At 39.2% G+C, this 20,321-nt stretch overlaps 1 protein-coding gene and 2 long non-coding RNA genes across 3 annotated transcripts; 2 read left to right on the plus strand and 1 right to left on the minus strand.

Annotated features, from left to right (window-relative positions):
• The first annotated feature begins 395 nt into the window (after positions 1-395).
• Positions 396-819, plus strand: LOC310942164. Its single transcript, XR_014593100.1, has 3 exons — positions 396-533; positions 610-679; positions 760-819. It is a non-coding gene; the product is annotated as an uncharacterized lncRNA (long non-coding RNA).
• Positions 820-10,630: 9,811 nt separating this feature from the next.
• LOC310942302 (cytochrome c oxidase assembly factor 1 homolog) lies at positions 10,631-13,934 on the minus strand. Its single transcript, XM_083907662.1, has 6 exons — positions 13,859-13,934; positions 12,715-12,790; positions 12,305-12,407; positions 11,971-12,122; positions 11,185-11,261; positions 10,631-10,950 (listed from the first exon to the last, which is right to left on the minus strand). The coding sequence occupies exons 3-6, from the start codon at positions 12,396-12,398 to the stop codon at positions 10,839-10,841; spliced, it is 435 nt and encodes a 144-aa protein (XP_083763788.1). The 5' UTR covers positions 12,399-12,407; positions 12,715-12,790; positions 13,859-13,934; the 3' UTR covers positions 10,631-10,838.
• A 171-nt stretch (positions 13,935-14,105) lies between these two features.
• LOC310942135 lies at positions 14,106-14,626 on the plus strand. Its single transcript, XR_014593098.1, has 3 exons — positions 14,106-14,145; positions 14,243-14,287; positions 14,539-14,626. It is a non-coding gene; the product is annotated as an uncharacterized lncRNA (long non-coding RNA).
• Positions 14,627-20,321: the final 5,695 nt, after the last annotated feature.

The following is a 20,321-nucleotide window of genomic DNA, read 5'->3' on the forward strand; positions in this document are numbered from 1 at the left end:
GTTAAACTGAACTCAGTGATGCACAAAGTCCACCATTCACCTCAAGCTCCAGGTAATCACAGCATTGTCTGCATGTTTCCTTCGTTCTAATCACATGTTCGCTGTCATAATGGAGTGTTCTCTGACCATTTTGTTTTTTACTCTCTCGCAGGTTTCAGAAGCTCCATCCTGAGTCACTGCAGCAGACTTTCAACAGGTTTTATTTTTTTCCCCCATGTGCTCACTTGTTCACAGCAATGGTAGCAAAACTTGCTCCCTGCACCATTTTTCCACAGAGAAATGGTTGTTTTTACATCATGGCACAGGGGTGTTAAGCCACTGCTGCCTTGAATAGTGACTTAAATGTTTGGGATTCCCTTGGCATAATTAAATCACCATTTAATAATGTTCAGGTTAATACAGGCAAAGCTACATTTCCTCTATGTATTTTTCTTTCTCTCATTCAGGTGCTAAAAGATGATCCTCAAGAGAGAAAATCCAGGCAAATGGCTGTGATGCAGGAAGTACATTTATTCAAGTCCATGCAGCTTGAGGTACGAGCTGCAACACGTAGCTTTTTTTTAATGTCACATTCTCCTCTTGCACTTTCTTAAACGTGCATTTCTTCAGGATTCCTGACCCGTGTGCTGACTTTTCCTGCAGCAGTAGAAACTTGGACAACAATCTCCCAGAGAAGCAGGTAAATTCCCATCCACTGTTTGACCACAAGGTGGAGCCAGAGGACAGGCTTTAACCTTTTTTTTCTTGTCTTTATTTCAGACTCTGGGGATGTCTGAAGGAGTCGTGCAGGAAGTGAACCCTCAAGTAATCTGCGCAGGTACATTTCATGGAAACTGTTTGCAGTTGTGTTGAATAAACGTATGCTCAAAGGCATTTAAACAAAGTTACTTGTTGGTGTTTGATTTGAGGTCAAGTGTTTTGCTTTTATTCAATCTGGTCTCCATTTTCCACTCACTACCATAGTGCTTCCTGTTAGCCACATTCATGCTGCTAATCTGGAAGACATTGAGCTTTGAATACTTGTTCTAATGCTGTAAGCTAACATCATGACAAGATGTCATTTAAGTCTCTTCCACTGTCCCCTTGCTAAATTTAGAGTCACTGACTAAAAGTTTGGTTAAAATTGCCTCAAGGTGTCTTGAGCTTTAGTTGTGTTGCATCTCCTTGACTCCTGTGTTATTTAAGTGCTTTAGAAATTGTCCTTCCTGCTACCCACACTGCTTTTAGCTTTGAGTCATTCATGCAACAAGCTGCTAATTAGGAAGACCTTCTTTAAATACTTGTGCTAATGTTAATGTTGCTGGCTAACATCTGAAGAAAGTCAAAGTTGTGTGAATGCAGACTTATTGTGAACACTCAGCCCTATGTTGACTGTCATTGTCTCACATGGACAATCTTTATTAGTGTTCTGCTAAACAAGGGTCCATTTGTCTATGTGTAACTTGGTGTCTTGTGTTCTGCAGGATGCTGTTGAGATGATGCTCCACTTGGCTGAGAAACCAGAAGCTCCTTGAAGAGACAACTGCACCATCATGTGAGTATGTTGTCTTGCAGCATGTCACCACTTCTGTGGCGTTTGTGTTGAAGTTGTTGAAGTTGTTGTGCTTTGTCTTCCAGAATGAAGATGGACTCTTGCAAGAACTTCAGTTTTGTCCATTTGCTGCCATTTGGAAGAAGAGTGTTCAAGAATCCCTTGAGCGCTCAATGTCCAGAGAGAAACATGCGTTTAGATAGTGCAATGCAGGGATTGTTGTGTTTCAAAATAAAAACTTGAACTACACTTTGTTTCAAATTGTTTTTCAAACATACAAGTTTCTTTATTCATGAGGAAATGTATATAAAGACAAACTATATATTATAATAAACAAGTAAAACATTTACAAAAGTACATTCAATGAACCAGTGAACACTGGAGCTAAGGACAAAGAATAAAATATAATAAGTACAACAACCAGAGGAGCTGCTGAATGAAGTAAATAAGTTAAACAAAGTTAAAACATTACAAACAATGAAGTGGAAATACTATAAGTTAAACATTTACAAGTACATTCAAAGTGACACTAACAAAGTTAAAAAAAAAGACTAAGTACAGACTCAATATAAAAAAACAGAGCTAGTGTCAGTCAACAGAACACAGATTATCAGCTGAGACGACAAAGTTTAATCTCAAACTAACAGTTGTAAACTTTGACAGAGACAACTTCAGTGATAAGTGTGAGACTACACCACCTCTGAAGACGTCTCTGAAAGTTTGCAACTGTTAGTTTGAGATTAAACTTTGTCGTCTCAGCTGATAATCTGTGTTCACCTGCTGACAGACACAAGTTCACTAAACCAAATCAATATCTAAGAAAATAGAAATGGACTTTCGGCACAAAATATTACCAATGGGAAATGTTTGTCATTACTTTTTAGCTTTATTTAGAAAAACAAATGACACTACAACAGTAAAAATGGGCATTAGTTTATGGAGATGTAGTGAAGCGAGGAAGAACAGAGTTTCTTCTCCACTGTTTGACTACATGTCCACGCTCATGGAGCAGACTAAACACACTCTGGTGAATACAAATGGACGTGAATACTCATTGTCTCAGAGCGGTGGAAGAAGCAGCCGACATCATGGAGAAGATGATGGACGTCTCCAGTTTCTGCAGAAGAGAAGACGGGACATGGTTTAACTCGGGGGTTTTTCACAAGTCAAGTACAAAAGATCAGTTTGTCTACATCTATTGTGTCATAGTTTAGAGGCACACATTGAATATAATGAATCAGTTTATTTAGATTTAACATAAGCCTTCACTTTTTCATGAAACAACCCATTTTTTGCTATATAGAAAGATTAGTTTAATAATTTGATTTGCCAGATTGAGCAGGAGAATTCATTCAAGTTACATCATTTTGTTTTTAATGTTAATAAAAACAGGAATTTAATGTTTCTTTGAGGATTATTGGATTACATTTATTGTAAAATCTGGCAACTGCACAAAGATTATTATGTTTGATTGTTGCAAAATTATACAACAAAAATAATGTTATAAAATACATAGTAAAATTAAGATTTTATAGATTTTATATTTTGTCACAGATTGTAAAAAAAGTGACAATTCAGTTATTTAAAATATAAAGGAGATGCTATACAGAAATATTAGTTTAATTATTTGATTTGCCAGGTTCGGCAGGAGATTTGATCATTTTGTTTTAGCTGTTAATAAAAACAGGAATTTAATGTTTCTTTGAGGAGATTGTTTGAGTAATATCTTTAATGGCGTTAGAAGTTAACACTAAATGGTAATTCTATCGACATGTCACTGTTAAAAGAGCAAATAAATAGAGATAATTTATTTTGTTGTTTTTTCCCCACAGAAAGTATATTTAAAAAGTGGACAATTCTGTTAAATTAGACAAATCATGAGAAGACACTGGTCTATAATCTTCTTTAAATGGACTGAAATTAGACTTAAATGACATTTAAATGGAGTTCTTTTTCTAATCAGTGTTGTCACAATAATAAGTCTACTTAATATACACTCTGTTTTTTGTATAGAATTGGTCAAAATAAATGATTAGAAACAAAATGGACAAACTGTTTTCTCCTCGTGTCAGAGGGGGAGAAGAAGCGGAGGACCGGGTCTTCATGGCGGCTGACCGCGGACCCCGGACCGGGGACCAGGTCTTCCGTGTCTTCATGGCGGCTGACCGCGGGCCGAGGACCGGGTCTTCAGTATCTTCATGGCGGCTCGTCTTCTTCTCCAGCAGAACATTCAGGAACTCTTCGCTTTGGCTCGACACGGCCGACAGTTCCCCGACATCTCTGCCCTCTCAGACATCGTGTAGCACAGTCTTCTTCCTATACCTGGCCGCCGCCACACCTGACCTGCTTATCAAATGATTGCTCCATTTCCCATGATGCAGCGCTTCCCGTTGGGCGAATTGGTCACGTGTGTAACAATAGGATTGTTGTTCCTAGTTGTTGTTGTTCCGGGGAGGGCTTAGAGTGTGACACATAGTGAAGTAATGATGCTGGTTAGAGCTGAACGTACAGTTAAGTTTGAATGTACAAATAAAGTACACAAGTAAGCAAGATCTGCTTTAATCGTCCATTCTGTATGGTTTATGGAGTCATATAAACGGAACAGAATGAAACATGGTGGCAGCGGTGCACGTTGACAGACGCCGCGAGTGAAGACAAGTGCTGCTAACCGGCTAATTAGCTTCGAAGAGACGACCGACTTTCCGACCGTCACAACAGGTGAGCGGAGGAGAAGCGGGCGAAGGGATGGAGGGACTAAAACCTCCGGCAATGCTGGTGTTGGACTCCAACAACTTAGCAAAGACATGGAAAAGCTGGAAGGAGGAGTTTACACTATATATGGACCTCACCATGCCCGATGCGGATGAACCGAAGCGAATCAAGCTGATCTCATTGGAGAAAGCGGCAGAGAGCTGTTGGACACTTTGAGTGACAGCGCATCGGCGAGACGAACAGTGAGAACACTGATGACGCTGTTCGATGGACACTGCAATCCCAAAGTGAACGAGACCGTTGAGAGGTACAAGTTTTTTGTGCGTGACCAGAGACTAGATGAAAATATTGATAAGTATGTCACGGATTTGAGAGTTTTGGCCAGTACATGCAATTTCGGAGATATTAGAGACTCGCTGATAAGAGACCGTATTGTGTGTGGCACGAGCAGCTCTGCAATGAGGGAGTGATTACTCCGGGAAGAGAACTTGACACTCGATAAATGTCTGCAAATATGTAGAGCTACAGAACTGTCCAGAGAGAACAGCAAAACACTACAAAGACAGACAGTGGAGGAAGTACATGCACTGAAACACAACACAGATAAAGGCAATGAAGACAATGTGATTTCCTGTAAGTTTTGTGGCAGAACACATGAGAGAAGTAAGAATAAATGCCCCGCTTTTGGCAAGAAGTGTAAAAAGTGTGGGAAAGACAATCATTTTGATGCTAAATGCAAGTCAAAAATAGAGAGTGACAGGAAATACAGACCAGTACATGTTGTGGCAGAGGAGGACAGTGGCACGTATGAGGACATCATGACCATAACAGAAATATGTGAAAACAATGAGACTGTGAACCACGTGAAAGAGAGCCACAGTCACCAACTCTTTGCAGGAATGATGATTGGAAAGACATTAGCTGACTTCCAAATAGACTGTGGGGCCACATGTAATGTCATCCCCATACATCTCCTCAACCCAGACACACAGCTGGAGCCTACTGAGAAAGTGCTTTTGATGTACAATAAAACTGAGCTGAAGCCACTTGGAAAATGCAAGGTCAAAGTCAGAAACCCCAGAAATAACAAACAGTACAGACTGGAGTTTCAAGTGGTGGACCGGAATGACAAAATCCCATTATTGGGCAGGAAGGCCAGCGAAGCCATGAAATTGATCAAAGTACAGTACGAGAATATCATGGCCATTGACAGCATTGTGAGAAAAGGAATAAAGGGGAGGATGAAGGAGGAGAACGGTGATGGACACATGACAATGGAGAAAATCAAAACAGAGTTTGAAGATGTTTTCACTGGTGATGGCTGTATGGAAGGGGAATACCACATTGAAATAGACAAGAGTGTGCCACCAGTGAAGCTGCCAAAACGCAGAGTGCCTGTTGCTATGATGACGCCGCTGAAACAGGAACTGAATGATCTGGAGAAAAGAGGGATCATAACACCAGTAGAAAGAAGTACAGACTGGATAAGTAGTATGGTCTCAGTGATGAAACCCAATGGAAAGCCAAGAATCTGTATAGATCCAAAACCGCTGAATCGAGCACTGAAGAGGAGCCATTTTCCCCTCCCTACAATTGATGACATCCTCCCAGAATTGTCCAAAGCAAAAGTGTTCACAGTTTGTGATGTGAAACACGGCTTCTGGCATGTGAAGATAGGGGAAGAGTCCAGCTATCTCACCACATTTGCCACCCCATTTGGCCGGTACCGATGGCTAAGAATGCCGATGGGAATAAGCCCAGCACCAGAAGTCTTCCAGAGGAAGCTCCTACAAGCACTCGAGGGCTTACCAGGAATATATGTCATAGCAGATGATGTGTTGGTCACAGGTGAAGGTGTGACGTTGGAAGATGCAAATGAGGATCATGACAGGAAACTCAGATGTTTTCTGACCAGATGCAGAGAACGAAACATTAAACTGAACTTTGATAAGCTTAAACTACGTCGCCATGAGGTACCATACATTGGTCACCTGCTAACAGCAGAGGGGCTGCGGGCTGACCCAGACAAAGTGCGGGCAATCAGAGAGATGCCCAGACCGACTGACGTAAAAGGGGTACAGCGACTGGTGGGTATGGTAAACTATCTTTCAAAGTTCTATGTTCACTTAGCAGATGACTGTGAGATTTTAAGACAACTGACACACAAAGAGAACATATGGGAGTGGACTGACACACATGAGACAGCGTTTAATAGGCTAAAGGACAAAATTGCAGACAGTCCGGTACTGAAGTACTATGACCAAGATGACGAGTTGACACTGCAATGCGATGCATCCGACACAGGACTTGGTATTGCACTGACTCAGAGAGGTAAACCGGTAGCATTTGGGAGTAGGGCACTGACACCTACAGAGAGGGGTTATGCCCAAATTGAGAAAGAATGTTTAGCCATAGTGTTTGGAATGGAAAGATTTCATCAGTACACTTATGGTCGAAAAGTGACTGTCCAGAGTGATCATAAACCACTCGAGAATATTCACAAGAAGCCACTACATAGTGCACCAAAGAGACTACAGAGGATGCTTCTTAGGCTGCAGAAGTATGACATCTGTGTGATCTACATACCAGGCAGTACTGTATAGTCGGTAAGAGATGGGACAATTTTTATTGCACATATTGCACAATAATTTGATTTTATTATAGAAGCCTTTTACACTGAACAAAACTATAAAGGCACACTTTGTTCCCATTTTCAGGTTCTAATCTGTCTAAATCTGTGTTAGTGAGCACTTCTCCTTTGCCGTGATAATCCAGCCCACTTTACAGGTGTGGCATATCAAGATGCTGATGCTGACAATAAAAGGCCACTCTGAAATGTGCCGTTTTACACGTTGAGGGAGCATGCAACGTGTTAAAAGTAGTTCTAGTAGTAACTCCAGATTCTCTCACTCTTCAACTCTAATTCATTTGTTCATCACATTTATCAGTAACTAATGAACAGATAGTGACAATAAGACAAGCAGCCTCCCAGTGGCCCATGGTGCCGGTGATGTCGCGGTATCTCACTGTCAAGATCCTGAGGCCCATTTTCACTGGCGTAACATCATTGTGATAGGCTCAATGTAAAAAAAACTCAAAGTGCACGCTCATGCGCACACGCACACACACACACACCCGCACGGCCACTCGAGAGAATTGCTATTGTCGCCATGTAGACTAGCTGGTAACCAATTCATTGACTATTAAAATAGTCGATAATTAATTTAACTAAATGAATAAATAAAAGCTAAATAAGTGAATTATTGTTATAACTCCAGTCAAGTCAGTGACATTACATACATACTGTTACTTTTCACATTTCTTTACAGTAGCTCATGTAAACGGACAGTTTAGTTGGAATGGATTGTTGAAAAGTATGACTTGCCACTGCAACAATCCGTTGCAGATGATGGAAACAAATCATTCTATTCAGTTTGAATAGAATTCTATATCCATACTAACCCTAATAATAATAATGATAATAATAATAATAATAATAATAATAATAATAATAATGATAATAATAATAACAATAATAATAACAAGTAGACTGTGAACTCACCACTGGAGTGTTTGCTGCACTGAGGAAGCACTGAGTGGCTCTGGAGTGATCACTTTTATTCGTGTGTGTGTGTGTGTGTGTGTGTGTGTGTGTGTGTGTGTGTGTGTGTGTGTGTGTGTGTGTGTGTGTGTGTGTGTGTGTGTGTGTGTGTGTGTGTGTGTGTGTGTGTGTGTGTGTGTGTGTTTCACTTCTATATAAAGGATGATGACATATGTAATTATAAGGTAAATAGGTAGGTAATAATAATAATAATAATAATAACAAGTAGACTGTGAACTCACCACTGGAGTGTTTGCAGCACTGAGGAAGCACTGAGTGGCTCTGGAGTGATCACTTTTATTCGTGTGTGTGTGTGTGTGTGTGTGTGTGTGTGTGCGTGTGCGTGTGTGTGTGTGTTTCACTTCTATATAAAGGATGATGACATATGTAATTATAAGGTAAATAGGTAGGTAAAAATAATAATAATAATAATAACAATAATAATAACAAGTAGACTGTGAACTCACCACTGGAGTGTTTGCAGCACTGAGGAAGCACTGAGTGGCTCTGGAATGATCACTTTTATTCAAGTGTGTGTGTGCATGTGTGCGTGCGTGTGTGTGTGTGCGTGTGGGGTGACTTCTGTGGAAGTCATGTTATGCTGCAACTTACCAGTTAACACCTCTAGTGATGTGGGATCTGTGGCTCTTGCGCGACTGGGCTCGTTGAGTTGTGTCACTTCTGTCTTTTTCACTTCTATATAAATGATGACATATGTAATTATAAGGTAAATAGTTTGTATTTATATCGAGCTTTTCTAGTCTTGATGACCACTCAAAGCTGCTTTATACAGTTTTATGCAGCCATTTTTAACACTAGAGGTTATTTATCTTTTGAAAGCCTTATTCTTAACTTATCTACTTCTAGTTGGAAAACACTAAAACCAATAATGATACATCTGAAGGTACATATTATGATTTTTACTCCCTCTCTCATAACTTTGTCCATAGTACATCGGCCTCACTGTGTACTACATTAGATTCTATTGACCCTCTGATAAAGAAAGTGGTGAATCAGATGAGACAGTGATTAAACCCCTCCTTAAAAAGCCACCCTTGACCCAGTTGTTTTAGCTGATATCTACCTATATCTAATCTTCCCCAATTAATTATGTGAATTAATGGCCTGTTTTGAAGATTTTCAGTCAGGTTTTAGATGACACCATAACATAGAAAGAGCACTAGTTTAACTAGTTAAAGTCAGTAACGACCTTCTCTTGGCCTCAGATAATGGTCTAGTCTCTTTACTTGTCCTGTTAGATCATAGTGCTGCATTTGATACCATTGATCATGACATTATTTTGCAGAGACTAGAGCAGACCCTTGGGATCACAGGTACTGCCCTCTGCTGGTTTAAATCATACTTAGCTGGCTCAGGGAAACCTGGACCATCTCTTAGTTATGCTGCTATAGACCTAGACTGCTGGGGGAATTCCTGTGGCACACGCACACTCACTCTAGTTGTAGTTTTCCTTACCCTGGTCGAAGGTCTAAAGATAGAGGATGTTCCCAACCCTGTGAAGCCCCGTGAGACAAACTGTGTTTTGTAATTGTGGGCTTACATAAATAAAATGTGATTTGATTTGACGTATATGTCTATCACACACATCTGTCATACTCATTCACACTGAGTTGTCAGGAGGTTAACCAGCAGATCCTAACCCACAACCTTCCAGATAAATAACAATTCACTCTACCCCTGAACCACCACCGCCCATATTTCATGTCTCATCTAAACTAAATAAAAACTAATCGCCACTGGTGTGACACTGTTAATAATGTATTAGCCACTTTTTTTCCTCACTAGTAGACTTCTCCAAATCATTACGTACATTATTGGTAACACTAGGGCACAATTAATTAACTTTATAAAATAGGCATTTATTGATTGTTTACTCATATTTAACTAAACATTTTGAAAATGTTACCGTAACACTTTTAAGACCATAACCTCTCGTCGCTCGCCTGTTGTTTAAATAAAATATGGTACACAATTCCGTGAAATGTGACAACAAAGAACTGAGCTGCCTTGGCGGAGGTCTGCTCTCTCCAAGTGCTTTTTTTTTTCTCCGAGCGCTTAGTTATTTGTCGTATGCCATTACGAGTATTTGCTTTCTGCCATACACAAATAAAAATGTCACTAAAATGCCACTCATGCACTCTGAATAGTTGTTTAATTATATTTAAGTAATGCTTAATCTGTACTTTCATGTATTTATGAAGTCATAGTTGGGGTGAATGTTTTACACTGTACAGTAAGGGTCACAAGGAACAGTTATTACTATTATATAGTACTATACTAACATTAACAGTAGCTTTATAGACCCTTCAATAATATATGCATATTATATATATATGGTCGGTTAAAACATGACAAATATTTGTAAATTCGTAAAACATTAAGTAACGCTATTGTAAAGTGTTACCCATCATTAATGTTGCTTTATAAACCACTTACTTTACTCGCACCAAAGTCCATAGAGAAAATCGATTATTTTACAGTTGTTCATCCACTGCTGCCTCCATCAGTAAGCTAAAATGTGTTTTTTTTGTGACTTTAGTCTTTTGTTCTCTCTGAACTTGGCTGTAATTGCTTAAAGCAGATTCTCTCTAAAATCACCTGATTTACATTATGCTGAAAGGACACTATGATATTATTCATCAATAATCTGTCAGTCTGTCGTTTGTATGTTTGTGTCTTGATTTTCTACTTTTCGGTGGTTCTTGACACCTCAAACCTCAACCCCGTTTCTTCTATGAAAAAAGAAATGAAAAGACAAACAACAATCAGTGCAACAACACACCTGCATCACACGGTTTATTCAAAACCAGATACAGCCCGAAGCTCAGCGAATCGTGAGTAACTGCTTCTTGCATGTCTTTTTTAAATTATCCTGAAGCTGAGCATTAATCACGTGGTAAAGATTGTGTACCTCTCTGTCATCAGACCTGGGCTCAGAACAACAGGACTCTGATTGTTCTCACACACAATCAGTCAGTGCCAGAGGTCAGTGTCTAGTTTTTGTGTGAGCTCTGGAGGAGGAGGATTCAGTAGGTCAATGATCTGTCCTTCACGCAGCTGCAGCACTGCCCGTTTCAGTCCCCACCTGCAGGGGGCGAAAGACATGGATGAGGCAAGCAGCAGGGTCCACACGCTCAGGCTCTTATCCACAGTTTTCCATAGTTTGGGAATAATTGATCAACATTTTATGAGCCAATCAACAGATCGATTCTTTTTCTTGATTAATCGATGAGTAAAATAATGCTTAGTTGGAGCCCTATGGTCGACTGCATAGCACAAAAGCATGCAACTTCCAGCAAAGACAGGCTGTAACACTGACCTGTTGGTATCAGGGTCTTTCATTGAAGAAGTATACACATAACCACCAGTTTTTGACCCAGTCACAGGAATCTTAATCTGCAACACAAACACAAACATGAGACCAGTGTCACATGAGACCTTATGAAGGACCTGACATAAAGCTCTGCTCTAACACTCTAAATCCAAGTATGTCACCTTCCTTCCGACTTCATATTTGGGATGGAGTAGCTCAGTGGTTAAGACCGGTACTCCCCTGTGCAGGAGACATCATAGTCACAAGTTCAACTCCAGCCCTGGATTGTGGTGCTCAATTGGAAGGCGCTTTGGATAAAAGCCTTTGACATGTAATGTATATTCGCTGTCTCTCCGTGATACAGTATGTACTGTACACATAGTGGATAAGCTGACTATACACATGGAAATGGAACAAAAGGTAAACAAGATTTTTTTTTGCCGTTTTGATAGTTTTCTGTAAACACGGCATTGTTTCAGGAAATCCACACAAAACCACTCAAACCAAAAGTCCTGTATTGATCACATCAGTGTTCAACTGGTTCTTATAAATGTCTTTTGATATGATGGTTTGTGTGTGTCATTTGAAAACAAAATACCATTTTGAGAAGAAATAACATTGTTTTGAATGTTAAGTTTCATTTTGCAGGAGAATTGAGGGGTTTTGCCCATTGTGTGTGTGTTTTTGGATTTTGTGTGTAGTTCTGAGAGCATGAGGCATGCTTTCAGAAAATGTGTGTAAACAATCGAGAAAAACTGTAATACACATCGATGAAGTTGTTAAATACAGCACCCGTGCAGTTTTCTGATCGAAATGGTTGTGTCTGTCAGTCAGATGGATGTTGTAGACTTTTAAAGGTGGGACTCCAAGGCTTTCCAAGGCAGCTGGACATGCTTCCAACTTCTGCAGAGCCAGTCTGTGCCAGTCTGAGTCACTGAATTTCTCTGATTGATTAGACGGAAATTTTGTCAAAAAACATGACAGAAGACTGGAGTGAAACTGATTTGAGTATTTATCTATAATTCTTTGCTCCAAAGTTGTTATAACACAAGCAGTATAATGTGAAGAGAGAGGTGGAATTGCATTTGATTAACAACTAAACTAAGCAGAGCTCAGCTATACTCACTTTGCAACAGGTAGTACATGGTGGCAACCCCTCCACCGGTCAGCACAGTGGTGAAGATGGCCAGTTGCTGCAGATGACTGGTAGAAACCCTCATTTTTCCTTCCTTCAAAGTAAGAGTGCATACACAGAGTCTAGTGTCATCTGACACATACATGTTCACCACTACACTATGGAGCTTAGTTAGATAGTGTTGCTCCATAAGTTATCATTCAATCTGATCTGAACACATTCTGTTAAATTAATTGGGTCTTACAAGAAAGTAATTACCTGCAAAGTCCACTGACAGAAAACCTGCAGTCCCTTATTGTGCCATGGCTAAGAGACATTGGTTTACATTCTTTTCATTTTAAACAGCGCACTAAAAGACAACAATATAATACACTCACAGAGGTAGACATGAGAGAGCTAACCTGTTGGAGCTGGTGTCCTTCAGCCACCTGGAGTCAAATCCCCTCTGTCTTTTCCTTTGACCCGTAAATGTCCTGCCTGAAAAAGACATAAAAACATGTCCCCAATATTATTGTTGGGGTAGTGCACAAACAAACAAGCAAAAAGCTGACGATGAAAAAAACAACACACAAGATAAACCAGGTTTAAATTGTGTAACATTGCGATAAAGTGATGAATGATTATTTAATATACAGTAGTATACAACAGTGATTCCCAAAGTGTGACCAGTAAATAAACAGGTTGCCGCTGCCAGTAGTGTTCCTGTTTTTATTTTTTTTGTCCCTCTGTCTGGGCCCTAGTTTGCCTTTGCGTTAATCCTGCTCTGAGTGTATATTGTTGATTAGAAGTAGTTTTACTATAAAAGATTTTACTATGACAAAAATGACGTTTAAAAAGAGAAGCACGTGAGGTCACGTGGAGCGGAGGCCACGCCCCCCCCCCCCCCCCCCCCCCCAGCGGCCAGGTATCACAGGTGACATAAATGAGCAGGTGATTAGGCCAAACCACTCACACCTGTGACACCTGCTGTATATAAGCCAACTCCTTCAAATGCTTCATTCTCCACTGAACCTCAGTGAATCATCACCTGAGCAGCTGAGCCTGAACTGAAGGTAAAGTAAAAAATCTCAGTCGATCCTTTTGTCTTTAATCTTGTTCACATTTAAACGTGTTGTTTCTTTCTAACGTGTCTTTGTTGTTCTCCTTTTTACAGACTCAGCGACTGAAATACTGCTCATCCACCAGGCGTGGTGTCTGTTCGGTGAGAGCCAGAAACAAAACCCCGTTCAGATTTCTGCCATTTTTGTGAAATGACACTTTAATAAGTGATTTTCTTTCCAAAAACCTCGTATCTAGGACTTGTTCAGGCTCCGTTGGATCAAGCTGAACAATTCGTCTCATGGACATTTGCGAAACAATCCCACCTTTTACGAACATTTTAACTTTTATTACTTTCATCTCTTAACAGGTTCCGTGAGCGTGACAAACCAATCTAAACTCCAGCGGTAACACCGAGACCCACGAAGGAGGTGTGTAAATGATGACTTTTGATAGAAAACTAGTGGAATTCCTTTTGTGTACGTGTTTTTTTTGCCATTAACTTACATCATTATTCTTCACCAGGTGAAAGAAGACGCCACAGACGGCCTGAATCCAGCCTCTTCACTTCCTGTTGTTTTTTACTCCACTTCCGCCCAGAGCAACGTCACTTCCGGTTCAGAGTCGCTTGAACAAGGAACAGACTCTACACAGGTGAGAGTGGACACGGCACATACTTTGCTTCTGTTGATTTATAATACTTGTTAAGCTCAGTGTCTTTGTTAAACGTCTTCTCTTTGGTCTGTTTCAGAATCCTGGTTAAACTGAAGTCCACCATTCACCTCAAGCTCCAGGTAATCACAGCATTGTCAGCATGTTTTCTTCGTTCTAATCACGTTTGCTGTCATAATGGAGTGTTCTCTGACCATTTTGTTTTTTACTCTCTCGCAGGTTTCAGAAGCTCCATCCTGAGTCACTGCAGCAGACTTTCAACAGGTTTTATTTTTTTTTCCCCATGTGCTCACTTGTTCACAGCAATGGTAGCAAAACTTGCTCCCTGCACCATTTTTCCACAGAGAAATGGTTGTTTTTACATCATGGCACAGGGGTGTTAAGCCACTGCTGCCTTGAATAGTGACTTAAATGTTTGGGATTCCCTTGGCATAATTAAATCACCATTTAATAATGTTCAGGTTAATACAGGCAAAGCTACATTTCCTCTATGTATTTTTCTTTCTCTCATTCAGGTGCTAAAAGATGATCCTCAAGAGAGAAAATCCAGGCCAATGGCTGTGATGCAGGAAGTACATTTATTCAAGTCCATGCAGCTTGAGGTACGAGCTGCAACACGTAGCTTTTTTTAATGTCACATTCTCCTCTTGCACTTTCTTAAACGTGCATTTCTTCTTCAGGATTCCTGACCCGTGTGCTGACTTTTCCTGCAGCAGTAGAAACTTGGACAACAATCTCCCAGAGAAGCAGGTAAATTCCCATCCACTGTTTGACCACAAGATGGAGCCAGAGGACAGGCTTTAACCTTTTTTTTTCTTGTCTTTATTTCAGACTCTGGGGATGTCTGAAGGAGTCGTGCAGGAAGTGAACCCTCAAGTAATCTGCACAGGTACATTTCATGGAAACTGTTTGCAGTTGTGTTGAATAAACATATGCTCAAAGGCATTTAAACAAAGTTACTTGTTGGTGTTTGATTTGAGGTCAAGTGTTTTGCTTTTATTCAATCGAGTCTCCATTTTCCACTCACTACCATAGTGCTTCCTGTTAGCCACATTCATGCTGCTAATCTGGAAGACATTGAGCTTGTACTTGTAATGCTGTAAGCTAACATCATGACAAGATGTCATTTAAGTCTCTTCCACTGTCCCCTTACTAAATTTAGAGTAACTGACTAAAAGTTTGGTTAAAATTGCCTCAAGGTGTCTTGAGCTTGAGTTGTGTTGCATCTCCTTGACTCCTGTGTAATTTAAGTGCTTTAGAAATTGTCCTTCCTGCTACCCACACTGCTTTTAGCTTTGAGTCATTCATGCAACAAGCTGCTAATTAGGAAGACCTTGATCTTTAAATACTTGTGCTAATGTTAATGTTGCTGGCTAACATCTGAAGAAAGTCAAAGTTGTGTGAATGCAGACTTATTGTGAACACTCAGCCCTATGTTGACTGTCATTGTGTCTCACATGGACAATCTTTATTAGTGTTCTGCTAAACAAGGGTCCATTTGTCTGTGTAACTTGGTGTCTTGTGTTCTGCAGGATGCTGTTGAGATGATGCTCCACTTGGCTGAGAAACCAGAAGCTCCTTGAAGAGACAACTGCACCATCATGTGAGTATGTTGTCTTGCAGCATGTCACCACTTCTGTGGTGTTTGTGTTGTTGTTGTGCTTTGTCTTCCAGAATGAAGATGGACTCTTGCAAGAACTTCAGTTTTGTCTATTTGCTGCCATTTGGAAGAAGAGTGTTCAAGAATCCCTCGAGCGCTCATTTTCCAGAGAGAAACGTGCGTTTAGATAGTGCAATGCAGGGATTGTTGTGTTTCAAAATAAAAACTTGAACTACACTTTGTTTCAAATTGTTTTTCAAACATACAAGTTTCTTTATTCATGAGGAAATTTATATAAAGACAAACATATACAGAACAAGTGAAACATTTACAAAAGTACATTCAATGAACCAGTCAACACTGGAGCTAAGGACAAAGAATAAATTATAATAAGTACAACAACCAGAGGAGCTGCTGAATGAATTAAAGAAGTTAAAACATTACAAACAATGAAGTGGAAATGCTATAAGTTAAACATTTACAAGTACATTCAAAGTTAAAAAAAAAAGACTAAGTACAGACTCAATATAAAAAAACAGCTAGTGTCAGTCAGCAGAACACAGATTATCAGCTGAGACGACAAAGTTTAATCTCAAACTAACAGTTGTAAACTTTGACAGAGACAACTTCAGTGATAAGTGTGAGACTACACCACCTCTGAAGACGTCTCTGAAAGTTTGCAACTGTAAGTTTGAGATTAAACTTTGTCGTCTCAGCTGATAATCTGTGTTCACCTGCTGACAGACAAGTTCACTAAACCAAATCAATATCTAAGAAAATAGAAATGGACTTTTGGCACAAAATATTACCAATGGGAAATGTTTGTCATTACTTTTTTAGCTTTATTTAGAAAAACAAATGACACTACAACAGTAAAAATGGGCATTAGTTTATGGAGATGTAGTGAAGCGAGGAAGAACAGAGTTTCTTCTCCACTGTTTGACTACATGTCCACGCTCATGGAGCAGACTAAACACACTCTGGTGAATACAAATGGACGTGAATACTCATTGTCTCAGAGCGGTGGAAGAAGCAGCCGACATCATGGAGAAGATGATGGACGTCTCCAGTTTCTGCAGAAGAGAAGACGGGACATGGTTTAACTCAGGGTTTTTCACAAGTCAAGTACAAAAGATCAGTTTGTCTACATCTATTGTGTCATAGTTTAGAGGCACACATTGAATATAATGAATCAGTTTATTTAGATTTAACATAAGCCTTCACTTTTTCATTAAACAACCCATTTTTTGCTATATATTACTCAAACAATCTCCTCAAAGAAACATTAAATTCCTGTTTTTATTAACAGCTAAAACAAAATGATCAAATCTCCTGCCGAACCTGGCAAATCAAATAATTAAACTAATAATCAAATAATTTGATTTGCCAGATTGAGCAGGAGAATTCAAAGTTACATCATTTTGTTTTTAATGTTAATAAAAACAGGAATTTAATGTTTCTTTGAGGATTATTGGATTACATTTATTGTAAAATCTGGCAACTGCACAAAGATTATTATGTTTGATTGTTGCAAAATTATACAACAAAAATAATGTTATAAAATACATAGTAAAATTAAGATTTTATAGATTTTGTCACAGATTGTAAAAAAAGTGACAATTCAGTTATTTAAAATATAAAGGAGATGCTATACAGAAATATTAGTTTAATTATTTGATTTGCCAGGTTCGGCAGGAGATTTGATCATTTTGTTTTAGCTGTTAATAAAAACAGGAATTTAATGTTTCTTTGAGGAGATTGTTTGAGTAATATCTTTAATGGCGTTAGAAGTTAACACTAAATGGTAATTCTATCGACATGTCACTGTTAAAAGAGCAAATAAATAGAGATAATTTTTTTGTTGTTTTTTCCCCACAGAAAGTATATTTAAAAAGTGCACAATTCTGTTAAATTAGACAAATCATGAGAAGACACTGGTCTATAATCTTCTTTAAATGGACTGAAATTAGACTTAAATGACATTTAAATGGAGTTCTTTTTCTAATCAGTGTTGTCACAATAATAAGTCTACTTAATATACACTCTGTTTTTTGTATAGAATTGGTCAAAATAAATGATTAGAAACAAAATGGACAAACTGTTTTCTCCTCGTGTCAGAGGGGGAGAAGAAGCGGAGGACCGGGTCTTCATGGCGGCTGACCGCGGACCGCGGACCGGGGACCAGGTCTTCCGGGTCTTCATGGCGGCTGACCGCGGGCCGAGGACCGGGTCTTCAGTATCTTCATGGCGGCTCGTCTTCTTCTCCAGCAGAACATTCTGGAACTCTTCGCTTTGGCTCGACACGGCCGACAGTTCCCCGACATCTCTGCCCTCTCAGACATCGTGTAGCACGGTCTTCTTCCTATACCTGGCCGCCGCCACACCTGACCTGCTTATCAAATGTTTGCTCCATTTCCCATGATGCAGCGCTTCCCGTTGGGCGAATTGGTCACGTGTGTCCGGTTTTCTTCTTCTTCTTGCTTAATGGCGGTTGACAACATAGACATTTACAGTTTTTCTCAAATGCTAAAACACATTTCACAAACGTTTCCTCCATGTTCCCCAATGTCTAAACACAATACCCTTTTCTAAAGCTACATACAAAGCATCGACCGCTACTGCCTATTGGCGCTGACGAGCCGTGGGGCCGCCATCTTGGACAGGTCGCCCGCTCCACTCTGTCTATCTGTTTGACAGCTCAATGCGCACTTTATCAATCGTAACTCTGAATTCAAAACTTATTTTCACGCGGGTTTTTTTTTGTTTGCTGCAAACGTCATACATGTAGCTGTGATACAAAACACATGGTTCGGCGTATTTTAATAGTCATAGTGGGATTAACAGTAATGGAATATTCAGATATATGATATATGTGATATGTAGGTATTTTGCAAACACTATATACACTATAAATATAAACACAGCAATCGAAATCATAGAGTAATCATATATAAATGTGTGTGTATATATATATGTGTGTGTGTGTGTGTGTGTATATATATACACACACATATATGTATATACACACACACACACACACACACACACACACATATACATATATACATATATACATACATATATATATATATACACATACACACATGGTATATATCAGAGAAAATGTAAATATATATAATTCATATACAGAGAGATACCAAATACCAGGCTCTGAGAAATGAACACTTTCCCATAATAATACAAATACACCCTGAATTTGAACACACTACAGACACAAAGAAACTCTCATATTTACTTGGGGAGATCACAACACAGTGTTTATTGTTTTTCCACTATTATCTTGATTTTACAAATGATATCTTTCCCTTTTCCTTTTAAATTTTATGGAATCTCAATATTACTTAACAGAACAGATGCCTCTGGAGGCTGAATCGTTAACTGCAGCCCACACCAGAGACACTGGATGGAACAGTAATAAACAACTGACAAAATCAGTTTTAGGTTCAATTAATCACCTGTTCTGGGTAATGTTCAATCCTACTTGTTAAAAGTAATCCCTCCAGCCCTGTTTTCACGCGTCCGTCTTTTAACGCAGGAATATGCTGCACAATGTTCTGGCATCTATTGCTTCTGCTGCTCAACTCATTGTAGAACGACCAGTCCAAGATGGCGGCCGCATTTCTCACGCCCCAGCAGCCAATGCGGCGTCTACTGTTCTATGTCTATGGTTGACAACAGGTTCAACGCCATCAGAGAGGAGCTGTAGGACGCCACGGGGTCCGCGTGACCCCCACCTCCTGGCTGTATAAGGGAATGATTTTGATAATTTTCATTCAGTATTTTACTATCGTATCAAAAACAAAGCAAAGTTTATGAAAAATCCAAACAGATTTTTGTTGCAGGTGTGAGTTAAATAACTTAAATTCTCTCCAAACACTCCAAAATAAACGCTAGCTACTAATTTATCATGTTGCGAGTACAATAAAGTGTATTTTCCTGATTCTGGTTATTTATTTAAATAAACACAGAGTGGAAAAATCCAGAAATAGACAATAAGAGTGTAAACTGAGCACATGTTTCTTTGTAATGGATGATACATTATTTTAATAGGTATTTTTAAAGGATTTAAATGAGATGAATATGAACAATAATAAGAAGAATCTTAAATACTCTTTTGTCTTTCTCCATAAAAAGTGATCAAAGTCCAGCAGAGACTGCGTTACTGTAGGTTTTGCAGCGTTTAATGAAAACCATTTGTAATCGTTGTTTAAATGTGACTTTATTCTTTCTCATTTCTCAGATGAAGATCACTGTAAACTGAACACAATTTCAAAAGCTGTATTTTGGAAGCAGTACAATAAAAAGTCTTATACTTTCTACACAGTGAATAACATATACATTTACAATACCGTGATAAATGGAGTGTATACAGAGCCAGATTAAATAAATGGACTGTACTAGGCAGACTGTATTTTTTGGGCCCCCCTCCATCGATGTTATTTATGAATTGAAATCTGAAACTTACCAAATTTACTAACAAAATGAATTCACATTTTACATAGCATAGTCTTTGGTTACAAGTTGGTTCTTTGTATGCCAAAATAAGTCATGTGTCTTAATATCAGAGGTGGAAAGTAACTGCCGCCGCCAGTAGTGTTCCTGTTTTTATTTTTTTTGTCCCTCTGTCTGGGCCCCTCCTAACAATCGGGCCCTAGGCACGTGCCTAGTTTGCCTTTG

The sequence above is a fragment of the Microchirus variegatus genome, assembly GCF_963457635.1.
Source record: "Microchirus variegatus genome assembly, chromosome: 21".
NCBI lineage: Eukaryota > Metazoa > Chordata > Actinopteri > Pleuronectiformes > Soleidae > Microchirus > Microchirus variegatus.